The 23,527-nt window shown below is 38.9% G+C and overlaps 2 protein-coding genes across 2 annotated transcripts in view; one reads left to right on the forward strand and one right to left on the reverse strand.

Moving 5' to 3' along the window:
- ano5b (anoctamin 5b) overlaps positions 1-12,084 on the reverse strand; it is a 33,743-nt gene extending 21,659 nt beyond the window's left edge. The window contains exon 1 of the mRNA XM_042487460.1: positions 11,775-12,084. Coding sequence (XP_042343394.1) covers positions 11,775-11,850 — 76 coding nt within the window. The 5' untranslated portion in view covers positions 11,851-12,084. The remainder of the gene's footprint in view (positions 1-11,774) is intronic.
- A 5,594-nt stretch (positions 12,085-17,678) lies between these two features.
- The window catches only part of igdcc3 (immunoglobulin superfamily, DCC subclass, member 3), a 68,244-nt gene continuing 62,395 nt past the window's right edge, over positions 17,679-23,527 (forward strand). Inside the window, exon 1 of the mRNA XM_042488616.1 lies at positions 17,679-17,748. Within this exon, the coding sequence (XP_042344550.1) occupies positions 17,679-17,748 (70 nt within the window). The remainder of the gene's footprint in view (positions 17,749-23,527) is intronic.

Raw genomic sequence — 23,527 nt, forward strand, 5'->3', positions numbered from 1 at the left:
AACTGTGCATAAAGTATTTAAAGCTGATAAAAGGACTAAAAGCACAAAAATCATATGAGATACTAAGCATTCCCCTACTATATCAGATCATTGAGATTAATGTGTATTTCCCCTTGTATGTTGTTGTTCATTTTGTTATTATTTCTTTTAACATTAGGTATAAATTTCCATTCAAAATTTACAGTCAAAAGCACTTCCTCCTGCTGTAAAGATGTTTACATGTGTATTGTTAGATTTGGAATTCTTTGCACTTTTCTGTACATAATATATATCGATTGTTGCCATAATTGTCCTGTACATTTTCAATAAAATCACATCAAAGCAAAAACAAAAAACTGACTATATGCAGCACTCTGTGTTTTGCACGGATGATAACTACAGTGACACAACCATGGATGTATAAGAAAACCTGGATACAGCAGGCACCTCTCGGGCGTGACAAGTGACGTAAGGAGGACGCGTCAGTACATCGATAGGGGAAGTGATTTGATGGCGCGGTTTACAAAATGACAGAAGTGGGAGAAAATACAGAGTGGTAAAGAGAAAATAAAGGCTAGAGAAAATGACGAAAAGTGTCAAAAGTTTGGGGTTATTTCACTCTGAAAAAAACGGAAACTCTACAGTGTTTTTGTAACGTTAGCTTAACGCGGTAGCAGGAAGTCAACTTCATGTCAACAGAAAGCATCACTGAGCGGACCGACGCACACAGGTAACGCCGGGCGTTAGCATTAAGGTTAGCCGCCCTCCGGGCTGCCTGGAGCTCCACGTTTATCCACCGGGAAAAGTTCGGAGGGTGACGCGAATTCGGACACCCGCCGGCGGATGAACGGGAGGCACCACAGCAGCATGGACGGAAGCTAACACCGTTTACCTGCAGGAGCTGCCCACACTGCAGTGACACTGAGCTGTTTGAAAGGAACATTAATTGGTATGGTGACTAGTTAGGCTTTCCCAAATTCACTTCTGCATTTGATTTTCTGTGTTTATGAGAAAGACTTTGGGACATAAGTGCTGTTTGTGGAAGCTTGAGCTTCTCTCCTGTTATCATGATAGTCACACATACTCATACACCTGATTTATTTCAAGAAATTAAGAAAACAGTGAGCAACTTTGCAAGAAATGACCCAAAAAGTTAGCAAGAAATGAATAAAAGCTACAAGAATCTCCTGATAAATAGCAAAAAAAGAAAATAAACAGGAAAAAAAACAAGGAAATGACCTAAAAACCTGCTAAAATATACAGAAATATATTTCTGTAACATAACTTTAAATGTATAAGTATGTATATATGTATATATATATATATATATTATATATATATATATATATGTATTATATGTATATATGCATATGCATTTCTTTTTAAAAAATCCTTTTTATTTATTTATTTATTTAATTTTACATTATTCAATTTTCAATTTTTTCCTCTCTCTCTCTAAGGACATTTAACTTTAACTTATTTCTTGCTTATTTTTTGGGTCATTTGACAAGATGCGCATTGCCTTTTTCTTTTTTGAACGAAGTCAAACTAATTGATTCAGGTTTCAAAGGTTATAAATACTAATGAAAGGCATCTGAATACAATAAAACTGACATATCCAGGTTTCAAAGGGTTAAAAAGTTTGAAAAGGCATTGAATTAATTAATCTAAAAATAAGGCCTTATAGATCTTTCAAAAGTCTTAAAAATGCTCTGACATGGGAAATGGAATTTTATGATTTTTTTTGCATTGCACTGTAACATTTAAAACAAACTGGTATGATTGCGTGTATTGTGATTTATTTAATTATTTTTGCCTTTTTTTGAATAGACAGCTGAAGACTGACAGGAAAAATGTGATAAAGAGGATCACAGGTTGCACTCAAAAACCTTGGCCGTTACAAAGGACTCAGCCTATATGGGGCACAGACTCCACCAGGTGAGCGAGAGGTCGTCCAAATATTTGTGATATTTTTATTATTAAACTGTTTATGATTTAAATAACCAGACAGGACTGTCTATTTTTGCAAATCAAGAAAAGTAAACACCTTAAAAATTAAGGAACTTCATTACAATGATGAAAAAATCCAATATTGACATAAAACTGTCCTGCTTATTGATTTGTAACCTTTCCCACTGTGACACAATGCAGCTGGAGATATCAAAGAGACAGCTATCACTGTATAAACAGCAAATTATCTGGTGACAAAGATATATCTCCTCACAGCATAGATTGTCAAATCACCAGGCCTGACCTGATTTCCACATGCTTATGCTTCTCTTCAGTATATATGTACATATACAGTATAAGTGAGGACATGCATCAGTGCAGATTTTTTTTTTCCAGCCATGAACACAGGACATAATACACTGAGCTGCCAGGCTCTGCAGAAGCTGAGATGGAGGCTGATAGAGCAGACAGACATCTGGGTCTGATTAGCAGACCAACCGGAAAGCAGAGTCAGAAGAACAGAAACAAAGACACGGTCCTTTACTGAGGAGGAGAGAGCGAGCGAATGGATGATAAGCGAAAAAGCAGGGGGCAATGATGTGAGGACGGACAGACAGGCGTCACATAAAGCCTCTTATCTGCCCGTACCTGAGTGCAGGTTTATCTTGAATGCGGTCAACACTGCAAGTCCATCTTTAAAGGACAGACAGATAAACACAGGTTAGTGTGAAACTGGAGGTCAGGAGGGATGGACATGCATGCTTTAAGAGTGCTGAGACACTCTGATTGATCGCAGAATCCATCAAAGAGTCTCGCAGTGTTAAAAGAGGGCCAAGAGCCCACTTACTCTAACCAGTGCACAGAAAATCAACGTTAAAACGCAGCAGAACATTTATCTCTTGTGGTGATCAGACCTGGGGCCAGATGCATAAAAACTGCGTGTAGATTCACAACTAAAACTGTGTGTACGCACAGAGGCAGACATATGCATAAGGATTCTCTTCATTGGATTTATAAAACCACGTGTACACCTGATTCTGTTTTAAAAATCTCAATCATTGGTGCTGGGCCTATTTTCCACAATGCTCTTAAAAATTTGTTTTCATTTGGATGCACATGCCCCTCCACCATTCATCACACCTGTCAGGGAGAAACAGTATTTTCACCGACTGTGTTGCGTTGGAGAGGTTCTCTGACTGCCAGAGCAGCCGTCATTACTGTGGATATTTGTAGTGTTTGTATCACAGTTTATCACATTCATCACATTCCTGCATGTCGTTGTTGTGATGAAATCTCAGTCGTCATTATTAAATATCCAAAAGGACCAATGATTCATTTATAGCGCTCACATGGAAACTTGACTTTCCAAAATGCTCCACATGATAAAATTAAATGATCACTAACAGGGAGATAAATTTAAATAAAAAATAATGCTAAAATGTAGCCTATCATCCATAAATAATTTAAAATTAACTTTAGAAATGCGCCTCCAATTGACTTTTAACTGAATGCAGAGTAAGCTGCAAAATTAATAAATAAAAATAAAACAATCAGTGAAGTTGGCAAACAACCTTGAAACAATGCTTCAACTTATATTTAATGTCCTTCTTATCATTGCACCTGCAGCTCTCTCAACTAAAGCTGTGTGTAGGCCTGCTCTGAAGAAAGTGCACATATTCTCACCGCACATTCCTCCTTTATAAATTCTTGTTAAAGTTTGGATAAAGGCGTACTCATGGTTTTTGTGTGTACACATTGTTAATGCATCTGGCCCCAGGTCTTCCATCTGTACAACACACATCTAAACAAGCCGTGATAATAACCTGAAAATGATGCAAGTGGTTATACACATTCGATTCAATAACAAACCAAATTGTTTTTTAACTATGACTCAAGCCGGCCATGTGGGCGCCTACTGTCTGAAAAAAAAACAGCACTAACAGCTCTTGTGTTGCTCTCCCACGAGGCTGGCAATCAGCGAGAGCGCCCTGCTTAGTCCTCTCGAACACATACACCTCAGATCAGTGCTTTGCTTTGCACTTCAAAAAGTGCATACCACAACCACACCTCTGGATTATGATGACATAAACCTTTTCTCAGGGGAAGTGATACAAACATGTCGAAGATTGCCCTACAACTTCCTTTAACTTTAACTTTAACTCGAGTTAGTGGCAGAATGATTGCGTGTAGATGTGGATGAGATATTGATGTGATACAGGTTAGTACTCTTCTGATTTAAATCTGATGGTTCAGCCACTATACAGTCTCAGAAAGGCTGAGTGCCTGTCTTGGTTTTTAAGGGTAAATTATGAAGATGTGGTGGCAGGAACTCACATATATACTAGTAAAGTACTGTACTGAAATATTACATTTCATACTAAAACACATGAGGGAAATGAGTACTGGTGTTGTATACCAAGATACAGTGAAACCACAACATCCTGAGCTAAAACCGGGCGCAGGTCGTCTATGACAAGACATCCTCTCTATCGCTCACCCCATATTTCCTGTCAAGTCAACTAACTATATACAACAGGAAAAATATAAGCAACTCCAGTCAAATGTGAATGTGTTATTAGATCCCTAGAGAGAAGACACCAGGCTTGAAAATTGTGGGATTCTGTTTGAACAGGCGTTTAAAAGCAAAATGGTTACAACTTTTTCAGTTCATTTTTGATCTTGGAAATAGGAAGTTAACCAAAAAAAATCTCACTTCAAGGTCTATTTCTTAGCTGCTCTTGGACTTTCAATCATGTCACATGACTTTCATCAGCATATGGAGCACATGCAGTCAACATGGAACTGTAAACTTTTTTCTCTGAGCACTTTAGGCTGAAAAAAACCCAACTTAGATTACAAAGTAAAATAATATCAAACAATAAAAAACAAAACCATCTCACCTCAAGGCTTATTTTAGGCACATAAACCCTGTGAATTATGAACAGCAAAGAGGGAAAACATAATAAAAATAACAAAAAAAAAAATCCTACTTTCTTTTTAGTATTATGTTGAAAGTGCGAGTCAGGTTTTTGTGTTAGCATCAGGCTTGTATTTTCATAAGGAAAATAAATTTCCTTTCTTATCATCAGGATATTGTGGTCCCAAAGGGGAGAGTTCCTGACAATCCCCGGAACGCTTGAGAAGTGCGACAGCACCATGTGTTCAAGAGGTCATGTATGAGTAGATGAGGTAAGGTATTATATTTAATAATTACGATATGACATAAAATACCAAATTTGATGTCTTTGATGGGTTGTTGAGGAAGGCATATATGAGACATGAGCCCCTTTTACACTACCTGTTCTGCCTTACCATTCTGTATAAACGGTAGGGTCACGGAAAGGGGGAGCAGAGCTGGCAAGCGAGGGAGTAACGGCGCCAAATTGACGTCTGTGAACAAAAGGGCAGCTTGCAGGACAGATGTGACGTTTTGATGTTGTGTTATAAGTGCAACCATCCGCAGGAGATTCAAATAGCTGTTAGCAGCTACCCTTAATAAAGAAAGTGGCAGCTGAAAATGTCTGCAAATTAGGGAGACGGTAATGTTGGGGAGCTCCTTACCCTCCAAGCAGAGGATGAGATCAGCTGCTACATTACAGAGTAAATTACTGTTACTGTTATGCTGCCATTATTATGGTTGTGCCACTGCCACTGATGTGTGTGTTATATGTCACACTAGAAGCTGATGCGGTTGTATTAAGGCTCATGTATACTCCCTTTATGAATGAAAATATTCCTTTTACAATATTATCGATTTATTCTGTTCTGCAGTTTTTTATATGTCTTTATCTCTAGTTATACTTCGCTTGACTGTCACTTGACTGCACCCATGATTTCCAGTTTTACTGCTCTGTTTTACCCGTATGCGTAGGCTTTCAGAAAACGTGCACTAATATGGACAAAATGAGCACAGGGTACGGACAGAAAGCCCCATCCATGTCTGCACATTTTGGCATAAATCTGCCCTTACATGTCATAACTGTCACATCTCCTTTGCTTCCGCTATGCCAGCATGCTATCTGAAATCACACACAAGGGCAGCATGCCTGGTTCTGTGTAAAACTGCAAAGGTGGCGTAAAGAAGGGTCTTTGTAGAGGCTGTATAGCACGATATCTGTATAAAAATGGCTAGAGAGTTGCCAAGGAGATCCTGTCAACATAGACTGTGACACAGAGTTGTTCTCTTGCATGACATTTAACCTTTGACCTGGATTTTTGGCACTGTAAGATGACAACAAAAGTATCCTTGTTTCCTTACTATCAAGTGCCTTCTTGCTCAGATTAGGACACTTTTATGAAGACATACAGTTCTCTACTACATGTAAAAATAGAGTTCATATGGGCACAGCTGTTCTATAAACAGCTAACATACATAAAACATGGATTAATGGCCCACGAGAGTGTGTTTGTTTTCGCTCAAAGTGTTTCATGTCCATGAAGGCCAGAAAAATATGGGCCAAGGCCGAGGGGAGGCATGTTGAAGCCATGTTCTAAACTTAGACCACAACATTTTTGTTTCAATCTATGAAAAACAAAGTCTGGAAAATAGTCCAAACAATTCTCCTGTAGATGTCATCTAGTTTGTAGAGAGGAAACCTTGGTTGCCCTCCTTGTCTTATTTAGTATCATGCTTCCATCAAGGAGGTAATGCAATTACAGCCGGTTTCCATAGTAACTCTTTGGCTCTGTTTCACCTCTGACTGGAAGATGACTTCATCTGCCATGGATACAGAGAGCAGAGTGGGATCACCTTAAATGGAGGCAAATCCCATAAAATATGTGTTTTTACTACTCAGTTCTTTGATAAGAATTACTGCCTAACTGTCCCTCAAAGCTTTGAGTTAAATTAAAAAGATTAACTGAATGAAGACGACACATTGTACCTGCATCATTGTGTATCATGTTACATGTGGCCGGCCAGGGCTGCCTATAAATCAGTGTTTGAGCAGCTGTAAACGAGGTGATACACTTCAAATGCACATTTAAATACCAAGGTGAGGACAGGGCCCTTTCTCTTCTTTCCCACGTGACTGCAGAGCTGCCCTGATAAGAGCCTGAGCAAAGCCTCTGCAGAATGAGAGCAGTCTATTAACCCACAGCTCACCCAAGATAAACAGACACATGTCTTCATTAACAACACGCTAATGAACACAAAAAAGAGTGTAGGATTTGCAAATGGAAAAGGTCTGATGGGATGCCACTGTGTTCACTCAACACACATTGATTCAGTGTGAATGCTGGAGAATAAATAACCTTTATCTTGTATTTCCATTTAATGGTCTTTTACGTGATGCAGTGTTGTGAGCGTGTCTGATTTTAATCCGGTTTTTAGATAGACTCGTGCAGGGTTACGATACAAGTCTGTTATTATGACATATTGTAGCTACACAATTTAATCACAGTTAAGCTGACACATTTTTTCTTATCTTGTTCTCTATTGCTGCTGGCCACTGAAAAGTGTAATTTTGTTGTATGCCTAAAATAACAAAGTGTGTTATGTTACATTTTAATCATGTTAAAGGTCAAGTGTGTAGGATATAGTAGAATCTAGTTGGGAGGTTGCAGAAATGAGACCTCTCCTGTGTGCCAAACATGTAGGAGAACTACAGTGGCTGACGCGAAAATGTGAATGGCGTTTTATAGAGCCAATGTTAGAGTTGTTCATTCTGGGCTATTGTAAAGATAACATGGCGGACTCTGTGGAAGAGGACCCGCTCTGTATATAGATATCAACATCTCAGTCTAAGATGATGAAAACACAATATTTCTTCTTTCAGGCGATTATAAACTAGGGATGTTATTTTCATTCAGTTTTGCTTTTGAAAGGAGGACAACCATTAATCTGTAACTAGCCAGTTACTTTAAAAAATGAAAGAAAAAAAAGACATGAAATACAAGAGGCCTTTCTTTTAGTTTACCAGCACTTTAGTCATTGACTTTTAGCGCTGCATTTCAAAGCGCTATCTATTTAGAGGTGGTGAAATTTGAATGTTTAGTGATGTAAATGCCTTTTTACTTTTTAAAAATGTTTCTGTTGGCTTGGCTATCAGACAGCTGGCCAGTCGTTTTGTATCGTGGAAACATGCCCACTCTCCAGCCTTTGGTCTGTTTGGATGCTCTGCACTGCACACTTCCCGGGCCGCTCATCCAGCGATCAGCTGGTGCTGTACTGGTGCCTACATCGGTTGCTACTGGAATATAATGCCTAACCTTCAGTCTCTCCCCAGGTCACCCTGGTCAGTTAGTGGCTTTATTTCGACTGCAAACTACTTGAGCATTGTTGGCTATGTTAGCACCACTAGTGCTGACACTGCTAACTGTGGTAACAGAGCTAACAATGATAACATACTCAACAATGCTTAAGGGGTTTTACAGCTCAAAAATGTAGCTGCTTACTCACTGGGGCGAGCTGGAGGGCGACTGGAGGATCCACACACTGTTTCCATAGAAACACTGTTGGGTCAAGATGGCATTATTAGCAGTAATTGCTGAATGAGCCTCGCCACTAGCTAGCTTTAATTTCCCCATTGTGGGACTAATAAAGGATTATGTTTTATTAACTATGGACCAACGTGTATTACCCAGTCAAAAATACTCTCTGTTGACATCCCTTTTATTAACTAATGAAACGTTTTTCTGAGTATTATATGCCACTCCTGCCAATACATGAAACTAAATCCTGCTCTCAGAGCTAATGATAAAAACATTATATGAGCTCGACATAAACTATTTCCCTTGGAATCAGTATCATCAGATTACATTCATAGCAGCGCTGCAAATCTTAATATACTAATTGTTTATAAAGTTCTAAGATGCAATTGAGATATTAGGCTACATCATAATGATGCTTAAATGTACATTTGGACTTATTCTATTATTGATTTTCCATTAAGACCAGTAACTCTACAAAAAAAAAACTTTCAGTACTAAGTGCAAACTTTAGTCTCTTATTCTCTGACAGAACCTCATTAGAACGCAGTACTGCAATCAATACATGCTATGCACTTATTGTATCTTAGAGTGCCAAACATGCTTACTTTACTTTTCATGCCATGGATTCCCAACCAGCAACTTTCTGTGGAAACCATGATGTCTCCTGACCTCTCTGATATACTGGACTTCTTCGGGAATTGAAAGAGATTCTGAGAGTTCAAAATGTGCATGATAAGATACGACAGGTTCAAATGAGGAATTTTAGCCCCTGAGATAAGTGAGACATGGATTACAAATACAGGGATTTAGGACATCAAACCAGTGTGTTGGACACATTGTCAGAAAGTCAGCATTTTATCACTTTACATCACACTAATCTGCTTCCTTTGAAATGGAGGAAAAATTTGTTTTTGGATTCATGCATTGTTAATAAGATCTTCAAAAAAGCCTAACATTATGGTGGAGCCATTAGACTTTACCCACAGCTGGTCAGTAAGTGTCCTTTTGCATTTGTAAATTCTTAATTTCCTTTCCATTTAACGGTTGATGAGGGAAATCTCAGATATTAGAGAGAACACAACCACTTGTATCCTGGCTGTGAAAAAACTTCACTAACACAGACTGAACTGTTTTGTGGCATATACATTGAATCTTAGGGTGAACTCTCTGTTGTTTAGTTTGGCAGATGTGTTGGGTAATAACACCACTGGACTGTTGTGTTGTGGGACCTATGGGAGACATAATGCAGGACATTAAAGACCACAGCCCACCATCATTATGACACATGGAGCTCCATGGAAGTGAAAACTATTAATCTTGACTCATTTTCTGGTGCCCTCAGAGATCACTGTGCAACAAATAATGGCTAATTCCATCACACTAATGGCAGAAGCAGATATGAACGGGTAAACTGCCCCTACTGTTAACCTCCAGATGGACTCTAGTGACCACACACTGTCTGAAACCACAAACTGAAAGTGGTTTGCTGTTTTGCGAAGAGTCAGTGAAGCCTGACTGTGTTGGGGGAAGCAGTCTAAATAGATACGGACACAAGATTGACAGGTAGCAGAAAGGAGAAAAATTGATTTGTTTACTCACATGCTTCACTTAAGATTTTTTGTCCTTGAAGGGGAACTACGCCCATTTTCAAGATTCATACATGTTATTCCTATGGTCTAAGACAATCCAAAAATATTAGTGAACTTGAACAACTCTCTCCCAAATCCAAAAGCGAGAGTGCTACAGCTCAGATTTGTGACGTCAAAGGGTGTGAAGTCTGGAGTTGCTCCATAGATGATGAATTGGGAAAGATGCTCTACATGAGAGCAGCTACGGGGATTGCTGCTCTCAAATGGGGTCATGTTTACTGTATTCACAAGAAGGGACCATATAAATGTCCCCCCTAGTGTGGTAGTCATGACCTCATGAGCGAAAGTTTTCAGAGGGCTTACGACCTCACGCTTTTAACATAAATTCAAGGGTTCGATTTGAAGACAGCTAATGTTCATACATTTTCTGTTTCAAAAGTGACAACACTACAATAGAATAAAGATCATTTGGGGATAAAAAAGACACCATTCTGTCGCTCCACACATTCAGTCTCCCATTCATTGTCTGTGGAGCAGCATCAGACTTAAAATGCCATGACAACACAAGTTTGAGACTTTTTTTCTGGATTTGAGAGAGAGAGTAGCTCATGTTCACAACTATTGATTGGACTTTCCTCGGCCATGGAGATAATATATTGGAGCTCTTAATTTAGGTGGCATTTCCCTTTAACCTAATTTACATTGAGGGTGATTACATGGACATGAGTAACCCACTATGAGACCTATCCTGGTTGTGATTGTATTCATATACATATGGTGTTTACATGTGGACAGAGAAAGTGGATTATTTATATTTCCTGTATACATACTGGTTCCTGTTGGAGCACTCCAGCTCACATATTCAGGTTTCTCATGAACAGAATATGGTGTTTAGATATTCAGACACAAATAGGATACTCTAATAACCTGATCATAAACAGGCAATAAATGTCCATGTTGATGCACTCTTTAAAAAACAAATTCAGGCAGAGATTCTTGAGCCCAGATTCTACAAATGTGCCTGAAATTTAAGTTTGGGAGAGACCTACCAGAGTTCAAGGACATGCCTGCAAACCAAAGCAAAGAACTAAAGCCCCCATCACATACACAAGCATGCATTAACCCCATACATGCCTGTTTTGAACTGTTTGCCTCCCGGCTTGTCATGGGAGCTCTGCTAACTTGCCATAAAATGACAAACAACAGATATAATGAACTCTCTGTGTTCAAAATGTTTTATTTTTATTTTTGGGGTTCATCCTTCTGCTAGAAAGCATTCATTGAGATTTGATGGCTGTGACCTCGTGTTTGAGATGACTGTAATTAATCCAAACTCGCCGTCTTTCTAGTCATGAATGACGTAATTGCGCACTATCTGAATGCTGAGAACAGCTGCAGAATTGAACCAAAGGCATAATTTAAAAAAGAGTAAATAACATGCCTTTAAAAAGGTTAAATTAAACTGTGGGCAAAACATACACATGCCAGTTAACCAAATTGTGTGTAATAGAGCGCCACTCATATTTTTTATGCTTTACGACATACTTTAAAACGACTATAATTTGTACAGTTTGCTGTTATGGCAATCTACAAGCTGTTGTTTTGGCATGAGAATATATTCTTCAAAAGTTAATTTTAATTGTATCATCCATTCTTTGGTATTATGATCACTACAACATGTACTCGTACTGTGATGTGTTAGGATGGTAAGCAGTAAAAGTAAGGCAGCCTTTAAGACAATTAACACTATTTGACACACTGTAATCCTCCTCGTGACTCCCTGGCGCTGCACAAGCTTTTATGAGCGCGTGTTTATTTCATTACCTGCAGTCTGTGAATCCGTCGCGCTCTGCAGCTCGATCAAAGTTTCATCCTTCGCCTTTCCCGTTATTCGTCTCATCGCGGTGTTATTGTAAAGGCTTCACCTCCTGAGGAAAGTGTGGCAGGGCAGTGAGAGGATGCCGCTTTGATCCGGTCGCGTGAATGAAGACTCCACCATACAGGCATCGGCTGATCGCTCTCTGAAATCAATGAGTCCGATTCAGATTAATGGACGGAAAATGGATCACATTTTTTTTTTAGCATTATGTCCGATCCGCACTGTAACTGTACCCTGCTGGGCTCTCTGGCGCTACCCGAGAAGACCAAGCACACATAAAGGGGAGTGGCACAAGGGATTTTTTTTTCCGTCGGCTGAACGTGTGTGTGTGTGTGTGTGTGTGTGTGTGTGTGTGTGTGCGCGCGCGTGTGAGAGAGAGAGAGAGAGCTGGAGATGGAGAGAGAGGAAGAAATGTGGAGAATGTCAAGTCTATTAAACATGTATTGTATTGGGAGATTTGTAAATCATGTTGATGTCATAAAACAGCAACAGGAGCAGGTCACAGGTAAACCTTAAATCAAACAGAAATTCAAACACAGGAGATGACAGTGGGATTAAAGTCATCAATACGATGGGGACATCTTGTGGACATTTTTAATATTGCATGATGAATAAATATATAAGTTGTAAATGTTCTTTTTATGTTTTATAGCTTTCTGTGTGTCTAGAAAGTAAACTATTTTTTATTTTATCATTTTCTCAATGAGAAATTGGTACATTTTTTTTTAAAAATAGTAACTGAAGGATTGATAGAGAAGATGTAGGCAGTGGTGTAGCAGTAGTTGATGAGGTGGGTGTACTATTATGGGTAGATTACTGAGGCGGAGGTGGATATATGTTGCTCTTCTATATATTTAAGAGGCTTTTTGGCTGGTTGGTATACTGTAAATGACTAGAAAAAGATGTCGGTATACCCGTTTTATTTTCTTATCCTCCGGTACACCACTGGTTACAGGCCATTATTAAGAAGAATATTTGGGTCTCCAGGTCGTGAAAAGCAAGTGTTTATCCTCCGGCAACTTTGTCCCTTGGTTCTTTAGTTCACCTCTGTCTTTATTGTCCCACATTGGAAATTTGGCTTGCAGCATATATTTCAGAAAGAATAACACTCATAACAGTTAAAAAGTTAGTAAAACAATTACTAGCGGCAAGTTATAAACAGTAAAACAACAAGATGAAGCAGAGGCCATGGTGTACATTTACAAATTAAGTGACTTATTTTTATTTATTTTTTTGCACATTTACTGTTAATTTATTGGATTATTGAATGACTCCTTTATCAGTGTCTTTTTTCAACATTTACACTTTATTTGCATGCAGAAAACTTACTGCCATAACTTTCTAGCTAATTGGCTCATTATAAATTGGCAAAGTTAGGACTCTTTCATCATTTGTGTTTTCCTGTGTTAATATAGTTTTTGTTATTAAAAAAAATGCACAGCACTGTTGTGGTTATTAAATGTTCCTTTTAAATTAATTTGGATTGCATTGGCTCAACAAGGGTATTGCCATGTATTACTGCAGAATTAATAAAATATGACCCTTTATTAATTGACAATATTGTGGACATGAATGCTAGAAAATGAGAAACAGATGAGCATCTGTTAATGACTTGAATCAACAGCAAAGGTTTTTCCCAACCTGTCAACACAAATGAGGCTCTTATTAGCAGGTAATAAGTGATCAAATAGATGTTTTATTTAACCCTTTATAAATTGTGGTTTATGAGAAAGTAGTACTGAGAATTAAATCTGTATTGTCTTCCAGATGCATTTGCATCCAGTGATCATTTCGGCTCTCCAGTGAAAATGGTGATGGGTGCATTAGAGTAAACAACAGTCCAGTACAACCACGCGTCAAACTGCAGCCTAAGAAATGGATCAATGAACTTTGTCAGCTTCAAAATGATGGCAGGGTTATTGTGTTGGATTCCGTACTCTACATTATTTATCTTAATATGACTTTTCCATGTTTGTTATATGGCAAAAAAACATTTCCTTCAATAAATCACCACCATCTTTATCATCATTAGCATAATCTCTCTCTTAGAACATCTTTGGGTTTGCACAGACCAGCTCAACTAACTGCAAACCACACTGTACCAGTCACCAGAGGTTAATGGGATGGCTGGCTTTTCGGGTTTGAAATGCCCCACTCAGCAGATTAAACAAATACCAACGATGGCCTTAATTGGTATACACTGTCTCCATCTAAAATCACAGCTGCAGTGTTTTAGCTGATAAGGAAGTCTCTTTATGACTTAATGGAGGCCCTGGTTACAAATCCCAGACTCCCTGAACAATAAACAAGTAGACTATTGCAAAACAAAAAAAATCCCCATATAACTTTCAGCCTCACTGTGAGGCACTAAGATCCTTAATTCAAACTCCTACTTAAACCTATGTACTAATGTATTATTAGCAAAATGTAGCACTCATTAAGCATAAAACTGCCCCCTGTGGATGGTTAGATACAACCTAAGACATTATTACAGTAGATTGTTAAAATTATTGCTTCAGTACATAAGCAGAAATTCACTGTTGTAACTACACAGCTTTTGTTTTTATGTTTGTGAAATGTTGTTTAATTTTGCTGTGTTTATCCTGTGTTTTATATATTTAAAAAAGGCTAGCAGAGTAAAATGTGGGGTATAATTTCCATCTGAAAGGTGTAGTAGAGTAGAAAAATAGCATTAAATGTAAACACTAGCAATGTACAAGTGCCTTAAAACACAGGGCCTATGCACAGTGGGATGCTTAAAGAGGTATATCATGGCTGGAAAGTTGCTCTTTATGCAGTAGAAAGCTACAAATACTTTTAAAATGGTGCTACATGACCATAGAAAACAAATAAAAAGAGTTGCAGCATTTGCTTTTGCTCAAGACGCTCAACTACCAGAATGCACTGCGCCACACCAGATCAATAAATGCTCCCGCTGGTGGGTGACGTAATACAGTTAAACGGTAAGCTTGATTATGTCTCAGAAAACATTTTAGGTTAGAAATAGGCAACGCAGAAACAGAATCTTGGTTCATCTTTTATCTGCACTTCCAGTTTTATTGTTTGATCTCAGTTTTTCAACCTTTGTTTTTACAATACAGGAAACAGTATGCTGCCCACTTCCTATTTACAAATTGTGGTATTACAGCCAAACAAAACACTGAAATATGTTTCTGAAAATATTTTAGGGTAGAAATAGAGAATGCTGTACCATATTCTTGGTTTATATCTGATCAGCACTGCCCAGTTTTAATATTTGATCAGAGTTTGGACTGTGTGAGAGAGAGGTTTGGTCCCTCTCTTGATCTGCTTATATACTCGTGTTGTGGTAGTGGTGGGCATACAAAAATGTCAATGTACAATTGGTGTTTCAAGCAACAGCCCTGCATGAGACAGTGACATTATTTGAGCTGAGCTGAGAGATGCAGGAGGAGCTGTGTGCTAATAAAATGGGGGGAAGTTTTTAACATACTTTGTTTTCACATACTACCATCATAATAATGACACAAAGCTGGTTGAAAATTAGCAAAAAATCTCTTTAAGTAAATGGGTAAAGGGTATTTAAGTACTTCCCTTTGATGGCACAGATCTTTAGAAACTGTTGACTGTAGCGTTAGTTCAGATCTTTCATATTTTTTTCCCTTCTCATGTTAATTCTTTCCTTTTTCTGTTTATCCGTAGTTCTCGTCCAAAACTTGGTGAGACTACCTGGACAACAAAAGATGACTTTCCATCCAGCACCATTCACAGGTCAGATGCTCCACTTTTCTAACACTTCCATTAATGGCAGGTTGGGCCATGAAAATGAAAATAAAGGTGAAAACACTGTAAAGTGAATGTGCTTTATATCCAATACCTGACACAGAAATGGCCACTTTAAAATGGTTACTTAAACTTTTAAAAGTTTGATTTAGTGTTAACGTATTATTTTTCAGGTCAGTATCTAAGTGTCCTCCTATAATATTTCTAGTTTGCTTTTTTTCTCTCACTTTTGGCAGTATTAAGTAAAAACATATTTTTTAATGGTCCTTTGGTGCTTATTATTTTATAATCATAATGAATCATACAAGTGCATTAGGGCTCAGAGGGAAAAAGAAGCCATTATATTGTGATTAGGCGCATATAAAACCCCCGTTCATCTAAATAATCTTATCCTGGATACTGTAAAATAGTGATGGATGCAAAGAGACTTTTTGTTTTTTCATATTTTTTAAGACCTGAAGTGCATATTTACTTCACTAGAGGGAGCTCAAGTACATCTAAAGAAGCACAGCTTTGTACTAATGAGTGTTGGAGGTTTAAATATCATACCACACGCACTTTTACTCAACTATTGGCTTTGCGATTAAAAAAAAAACAAAAAAACACCTCATATAATGCAGTATTGCTGCTGTTATTCTCCAGTTTCAAACTGTGTCAAAGAAGGAAGCTTTGGATTGCTGGTCAGATAAAACAAAAGATTTCAAGACTTCACCTTGGAATCTGAGACACTAGGATGGCCATTATTCTCAGGATATTCCTGATATTTTACAGACTAAAGTGGTAAACCAGTTAATAAAATAATAATAATAAGAGGATAAGTGAATCATGAAATAAATCTTTAGTAGCAGCCCTGATTACAAAAGCCTAGTCATTAAGCCTGATTACAGAGAGCAAGGAAAACATTTATAATACAGTGTAGTATCTATTTATTTATTTATTATTATTATTAGTAGTAGTATTAAGTAACTGGCATTGTGAAGGTGTATTGTCAGTAAAGCACCAGCTGTCTGTTTGTGATGTGAGCTCATGCACTGGGATGTAGGGTCGGTTTACCATACATTACCTCATCTATGGGACTGGACATTGGCTACTGCAATCGCAAATGGGCTAGATATTTATGTATTTATCTTTTAGTTAAGATTCAAAATACGTGTTTTTAACCACTAGGGGGTGATCGAGCACAGACAAATATCCTCTGCTTTGTTGTAACTGAGTGCTAGAGGTCCTCCTTGTTTATTTATCATATCAGCTTCACGTGTCCAACCATAAAAATAAAACATTCTCTTCACAGTATTTCATAATGTTGGTTTTATTGTCCTTATGAAACCTTATGAGTCTGCCTTAAAAAATACACCATCATGGTGCCATGTGTTGAGTGTGGCTGTTTTTGACATTTGTTTCATCATATAGGCTATTTTGGTTACATATGTGCAGTGATTTTTTTGTGATCATAGTCAGATCAGATCATAGATTGTTTAAAAACAATATCAGTTGCATTTTATTCAATCATAGGTCTGTTCTTATGAACATGAGTATCACATTTTATTTGTTAGTGGCTTACTGTTAAGAAATTTGCTGTTATTGTGATTATTGGTCTGTGTGTGCAAAAGTAGTGCTAGTTGTGGCTGTTTTGTTGACATGCAGAAATCATGCAGTTTTTGCAGGTTTCTCATGCGCTGGGAGCGAGGCAGTCAGCAGTCGGCTCTTTTGTTCCAAGAGCGGATTCAGCGAGTGTGTACGCACACACACACACACACACACACACTCACACACACACACACACACACAGAGAGAGAGAGAGAGAGGGAGAGAGAGGGGGGAGGCAGTCTTTGGGATACAGCAGCGTGAGTGAGTGAGTGAGTGAGGAGGAGAGAGCGGGATGCTGACAGATTCCTGATAGATGGCTAAAATGGCGAAAGCGTGTTCGACCCCAGCGAGCCACCAAACTATAGCACTGTAGGTCGGAACATGTAGTAGCTGGAGCTGGATATATCTCTGTGTGTTTTCTTTTTTTTTTAACCCCATCGTCTATTCACCTCACGTTGTCTACTGCAAGTGCTGGAATAATTTTCTATAAGTGTGTTTAAATGGCATCTACAAGGCGCCGCCGCCTTCTTCTTCCGTGCTTTTTGGGAATACTCCTAAATGCTTTAATCGGTAAGTGGAATTATCTCATTACCCCGAGCAGAGAGTGCAGTGCTGCAGGGTGTGATAGCTTTGTGGAGGATAACTGCTGGTTAGTGTGCTGCTCTCCGGAGCATGGTGCATGCTGCAAGCAGCGATAAGTGCGCTGCTGACCAGTAACCCTGAACTTGGCCCCTCTCCGGTGTCCGTTAGTGTTTCGGCTGAAAATGCCAATGCGGAGACTGGTGCCGGAGCCGTGTGCACTGTGGAATTTGTACCTGCAGGTTACTGAGTTACACACGTATACTTAAAAGTGTGTTTAAAGTTAAATCTAGCGTGCATTCTGCAGAACTTGAAATGTAACGACGGTGAAGTGAGAAAGTCAGATTCGTGCTTTTCAAATTGAAGTCACTGTGCAGAAAATAGTTTTTTAAAAAAAGTAGTTCTCCACATGAACGCCTTTTAATCTTAGCAGGGCTACAGAATCAGAGCCACTTTCCCAATGTTATTGTTAATCACATGGTTCTGATATAACAAATTCAGCTCTGAGGGAGGGGATGAGGACCATTAATATTTATAAAACTTCATCAGACAAGATATTAAGATATTGTAGTTTTTACATGCGTTTGAGGTTGAATTTAAAAGTGATAAAAAAATATCCTACTACTTATCTCTTAAAGCTGACTTTACTTTTCACAAGTAGATAGAGTTTCATTTCATATCAGGGGACTTCTGAAGTAGAGTTCCTTACTGGTCAGTCCTTACAGCACACCACCCCGAGGCTGGGTGAGATGACAGTGGTTATTGCGCCGAGGATAGATTAAAAGACTGGTTATTGCCTGCTGGGGCGAATATTTGTACAGATTAAATGTCAAGACTGTTCCTCTCCTCCTTTTCAAATTTCCTTTTATTTTGGCCCTTTGTTCGCTATGATAGACAGTTTCTCTCTCTATGTGAGGCCCCTGAATTCAAAGGCAGGAGAAAGTATTGAGTATTTGCAAAGCATACCACACGGGGACCCACAAAGGCCCCGACTGCAATCATAGTACACAGTGGTTCATAACATGTTCAGTCAGAGGAGCGGGGAACAAAAACTTCAGAAACCGCTCTGTGATGGATTAAGTTCCAATTAGATAAACTGAGCTCTTTTTGAATCTGCTTTGGAGATCAGATTCAGTTAAGACAAAGGCTCTTTTTTAAAAATGTCATTTAAAGAAGAGTTGATAGGAACAATATCTCGGTACATCTCTTATGGCCTGAAGAGCTGAGGAAACTTCTGATCTTCTGAATGAAACGCTGTTGTTCATTCAGAAGATCTCATGATGCGAACATATGAGTTTATCAAAGGGTTATCAAGTGTTTGCTTTGAATGGACTGTATGGATGTAAAGTCAAAGCATCTAAGAGGAAAACAAGTGAGAACTTAATGTTTCAGCACACTAAACTGTCAAAAAACTTGTTGTTTTGACCCAAAGCTATCAGAATGTATGCAGAGTGAAATAGGACTGCTATAGAAAAATACTACAGATGAATACTTCTGCGAGAGAGGGTTGTACAGTACATTAAGAGGTTAATTGTGCAACAGCTGCCCTACATCCACTACCATGCCAACACGTTGACTTTTTCTCAGGATTCTTCTTTTGCATTTTACTACTGTAACCTCTATTACCGTCATTTCTGTGTCATTTCACTGAGCTGCTGCTTTCGTAACAAGTGAAAAGCAGATTACTTGAAACTACATGCTGATGAGCGTTAGGTCGCTGGAAATGAAAGGGTTCTGATTAATAATTTATCAAGCACAAGCCTATAGGAGGTAATGCAAGTATCAATGCTGCGTGCGTGGTCTTCCCCCTGGAAGAAGAATAAATATTGCTTTAGTGCCAGAGACTATAGGCTTTAAAAGAAGAAATTGAGCAGTTCTCTTGATGCTCTTTTCAGTAGCTCATATGTACTGGTGACTCCCTGCTGTTCCATACACATATACATAGCATACATGATCTAAATACAAATATGTGACTTTTGCTGTGCATGCTGGAATACATGTTTAAAGTAATGCTTAATACGTTTTTAATGTAATTCCTATCTATTCCTTAAATCTATTCCTATTCAATACTCACTGCTCATGCATAGGCAAAGATTTCAGAGGGGTTGGTTGCACACAGGGGACATGTCCCCCTCAATATTCAGAACATGTGCATTTGTCCCCCTCAATAAAACAATGTATCCTCATAGAACGGTTCATATACCAAAATGCACACACAACAGTTTCAACTCAACTCAACTCAACTTTATTATCCTGCAGGAAATTCGATGTGCAGCAGGCATCGAAACATAAAAATTACATAAAGAACAACATCAAAAATAAAGAAATTCCTGAGCTCAAGTGAAAACAAAGATACTCCTTTCACATTGAAATAGAAACTGAAAAGTTTTGAAAAATAGCACTGTAAGTAAATGCATCATCAAGTCAGGTAAAGTGCTGTGCGGGGCAATAGATAAAATTCAGCCATAAATAATCATGGTAAGATAAATAGGCAAATAAATAAGTAATACATTTTTAAGATATCATATGAATTACCACCCCATGACTGACGTTACATTATTAACGTACAGTTATGCATTTACCATGAACTTACAGAGGCTGGGTTAAGGCAAGTAAAGTTACCTTAGTTAGGTTCAGCTTCAGGGGGAAGTCCCAGGGGAAAGTCCACAAACACTTGAGACTGCGTCCTTGTTTACTCCTGTCAGCGCATTGATCACATGATTGCAGCCTTTCAAATTATGTAAGATATGTACCAATTTGGGTTCATTTTTTTTTTATGTGTTAGGAAAACATACAAAGAGTTAAGCAGAACAGCCTAATTAAAAGCATGAAAGGAGCAGAGGACTTCTATTTTCACTCAATTAAAGACATTACACCATTAATTGATGTTTTTAAAATCCACCACACTGCACAGCATTTTTGATGCTCAAATTTTTCTAGGTGAGGAAGACGTCCTCAAAAGCTCCAGCGTAATATGCCCTTCCCTCCCATGTTTAAATGAAACCTTCACCCTTGCGCTCATGTAAAACGAAGGTGGCTTGCATCATTTTCTTCAAAGTGCTACTTCAGCTTTCCATCTACAGTTCAGTGAAATTAATGGAGGATAAATCCACAGCTCTTGTGCAGTGTACAAAACATTACGCCACATTTCAAACAATGACGCAGCCTGCAGCAGTCTGTCACAGCACATTTAACCGGTTATTTAAAGTGTGTTGTATTTATTGTTATGATGAATAAGAGTGCGCTGCAACAGATGGATGCTGAGAGACTAAGGAGAGAAAACAAGTCATTTAGCAATAAAAGCTGATCCGAATTGGTATTATTTTGGACTATTCTGTTATGTAGCATTTGTAAGATACAAGTCTGATCATTGCCAAAAGAGTTTTTCTACATGATGCCAAGCAGTTGCCTTGCCGCCTGTAACAAGCCTGTGGTGTGTCAGTGGTGCTTGTGTCTGCTAACTACATCTGTCTGTCAGTAGCTGCTGGTGTGTGATCCAAACTTTACTGTTGCAGCAGTAAACCTTGTGCCAGCCAGCCACACTTATCTGTCAATAGTAAGCCAGAGCATGAGGCACACTTAGCCAACACTTGTCTCTGGTCTCACCCGGTAATCCGACATGCTAGTCTCTCTTTCTACCGCATTAGGACGTGTGTGTCTGTCTGTCTCCTTATCTAACCATGAAAATCCACGCCTGTATAGATTCATGTGTGCGGACATGTGTTTCTGTGGATAGGCGGTGTTCTTGCCACCAGCCTCCACAGCTGTGCTCTCCTCTCTGCTGTACTGGATGCTCAGTGTTCACAGATGGACTTAAGCTAAACCGCATGAAGTGCAAAATCTGACTGTCCCCTTGTTTATTTTGTCCTCTTATCTCCTTTGTCTCATTAAATCTATCAAATGATTCCGTGTTATCTAAAAAAATGATTTCCTTTAATGTGCCTCAAACTGTTGTTTGTAACCTTCCACCCTCAGCAGCTCAAGATTGCATTAGCCAGTCACTCTGGCAAGATGCTTTATTCATTACGAAAGCCAAAGCCCAAGAACTTTCACATTGTTCCAGCTAATGGAAGAAACTGATTAATTGAAGTCATGAGGACGTATATACAACATCGATAAAGCTGTTTAATCAACTCAAAATCAATGACATTGTATCACATTGAACACTGAACTGTTATTAACCTGTTTGCTGCAAGGCGTGATAACATTGACTAATGTTATTTGACAGCTTTGAAAGCTGAAAATACAAAGCCCCCAGTATATTCCAGTCAATATGATCTGATGTAGAACACACTCATGTGTTTTACATCCTCAGATTTGTCCAGAAGCCTTTTGCTCAGTATATAATACTTAGTTTATTTGAGAATCATCCATGTTTCGATGAAAGCATGAAGTGTAACTGACTTGATGTGTGGCTGCAGGCTTGTTGTATGCAATGTTCTTCCTCCGGTGGCTGTTTCCCGTGTGAAAATGTGATCTTTGTAGGAGATGGCGCTCAGTGGCCAGCATCATTTTAGAGAGCAGGGGGATCACCGCCTGCCAGCTAAGGGTTAAATATTTCTCCACCACCACCCCCTTGTTTTTCACAAGTGGTAGCACTGATGTCTCTCTGGTCCCATGGCCATTTACTTTCCGTGCTTGTTGAGTGAAAAAAAAAGGGGGTGGGTCACATAAAGAAAGGATACAGAGTGAGAAGAGAGGGAGAGGAAATGTTTCTTTACATTATACTCCATATGTGATCTTCTTGGAGGAGTGTGTCAATGAATTCCTTGTCTGCACCTAAGGGGAAGTATTCTCGGCTGGAATTTGAGGGATGAAGCCGGAGGTTCTCCGTTTTGACCCCTGTGCTTTGCTCCCCCTCCGCTGCCCTCCCCTGGCCCCCCTCCCACCAGATTCCAGGGCCTGGGGCAGAGACTGGTAGTGCTTAGTCCATCAGCCACTGAAACATGATACCAAGAGAGCCCTCTGAGCTCCTCTTTTATAGTACAGAGTCAGGTCAGGCTGTTTACATCCTTTATTTATTGTTTTCCCGCTCCCCTCCTCTTTACCCTCTGAAACCGCAAATATGAAAAATCAAATCTCACATCGTTAGAAAGCAGAAAGCATCACTACAAACAAATCACATCATTTCATGTTGAGTGGTGATAAAGAGGTATCAGGGGGACAAAGTTTCTGTCACTGGTTACAACACATACAAGACAATGCATGTGTGTGTGCATGTATAGTACAAGAGTACACATGCTCACATGGTGTATTCGATCTATAGCCTGTGAATTCCCTTGTGACTGTAGCCTGGAGGTAGCCCAGTCAAGACTTTTTATTTGTGAGCTGGATGCCTCGTGAGCTGCTATGACATAAGGAGCATTCCTCCTGTTTGTTTAGGTGTGAGGGTTGTTGTGAGAATGATATTTAGTCCCTCATGACCCTGTATTGTGTCGAGCAGGTATGGAAAAGGCATGAATGGAAGAGTAAATACAGCTTTAGCGCTGCGGCTCGAAGTCAGATTCCTAACCTTTAAATCCCAACTCAGTGTTCACTTATTATCCTTTTGTGAAGCTCCTGAAAAGACAGTTTGGCTTTTTGAAGGGTGGTTGTATGGGGTATTTATCCACAATCAATCATAGACAGGAGAGGTCAGTCCATGTTGGACTGCAGCTTGTATCTCCATACTGAGGCCGTGGTGAATGATGTCTATTTTTTTCTAATATACTGTCTATTAGTAAATAGTCCCTCATACTAGCTCACTTCAAAAAAAAATCTAAACAATCCC

This window comes from Plectropomus leopardus, chromosome 1, assembly GCF_008729295.1.
Source record: "Plectropomus leopardus isolate mb chromosome 1, YSFRI_Pleo_2.0, whole genome shotgun sequence".
NCBI lineage: Eukaryota > Metazoa > Chordata > Actinopteri > Perciformes > Serranidae > Plectropomus > Plectropomus leopardus.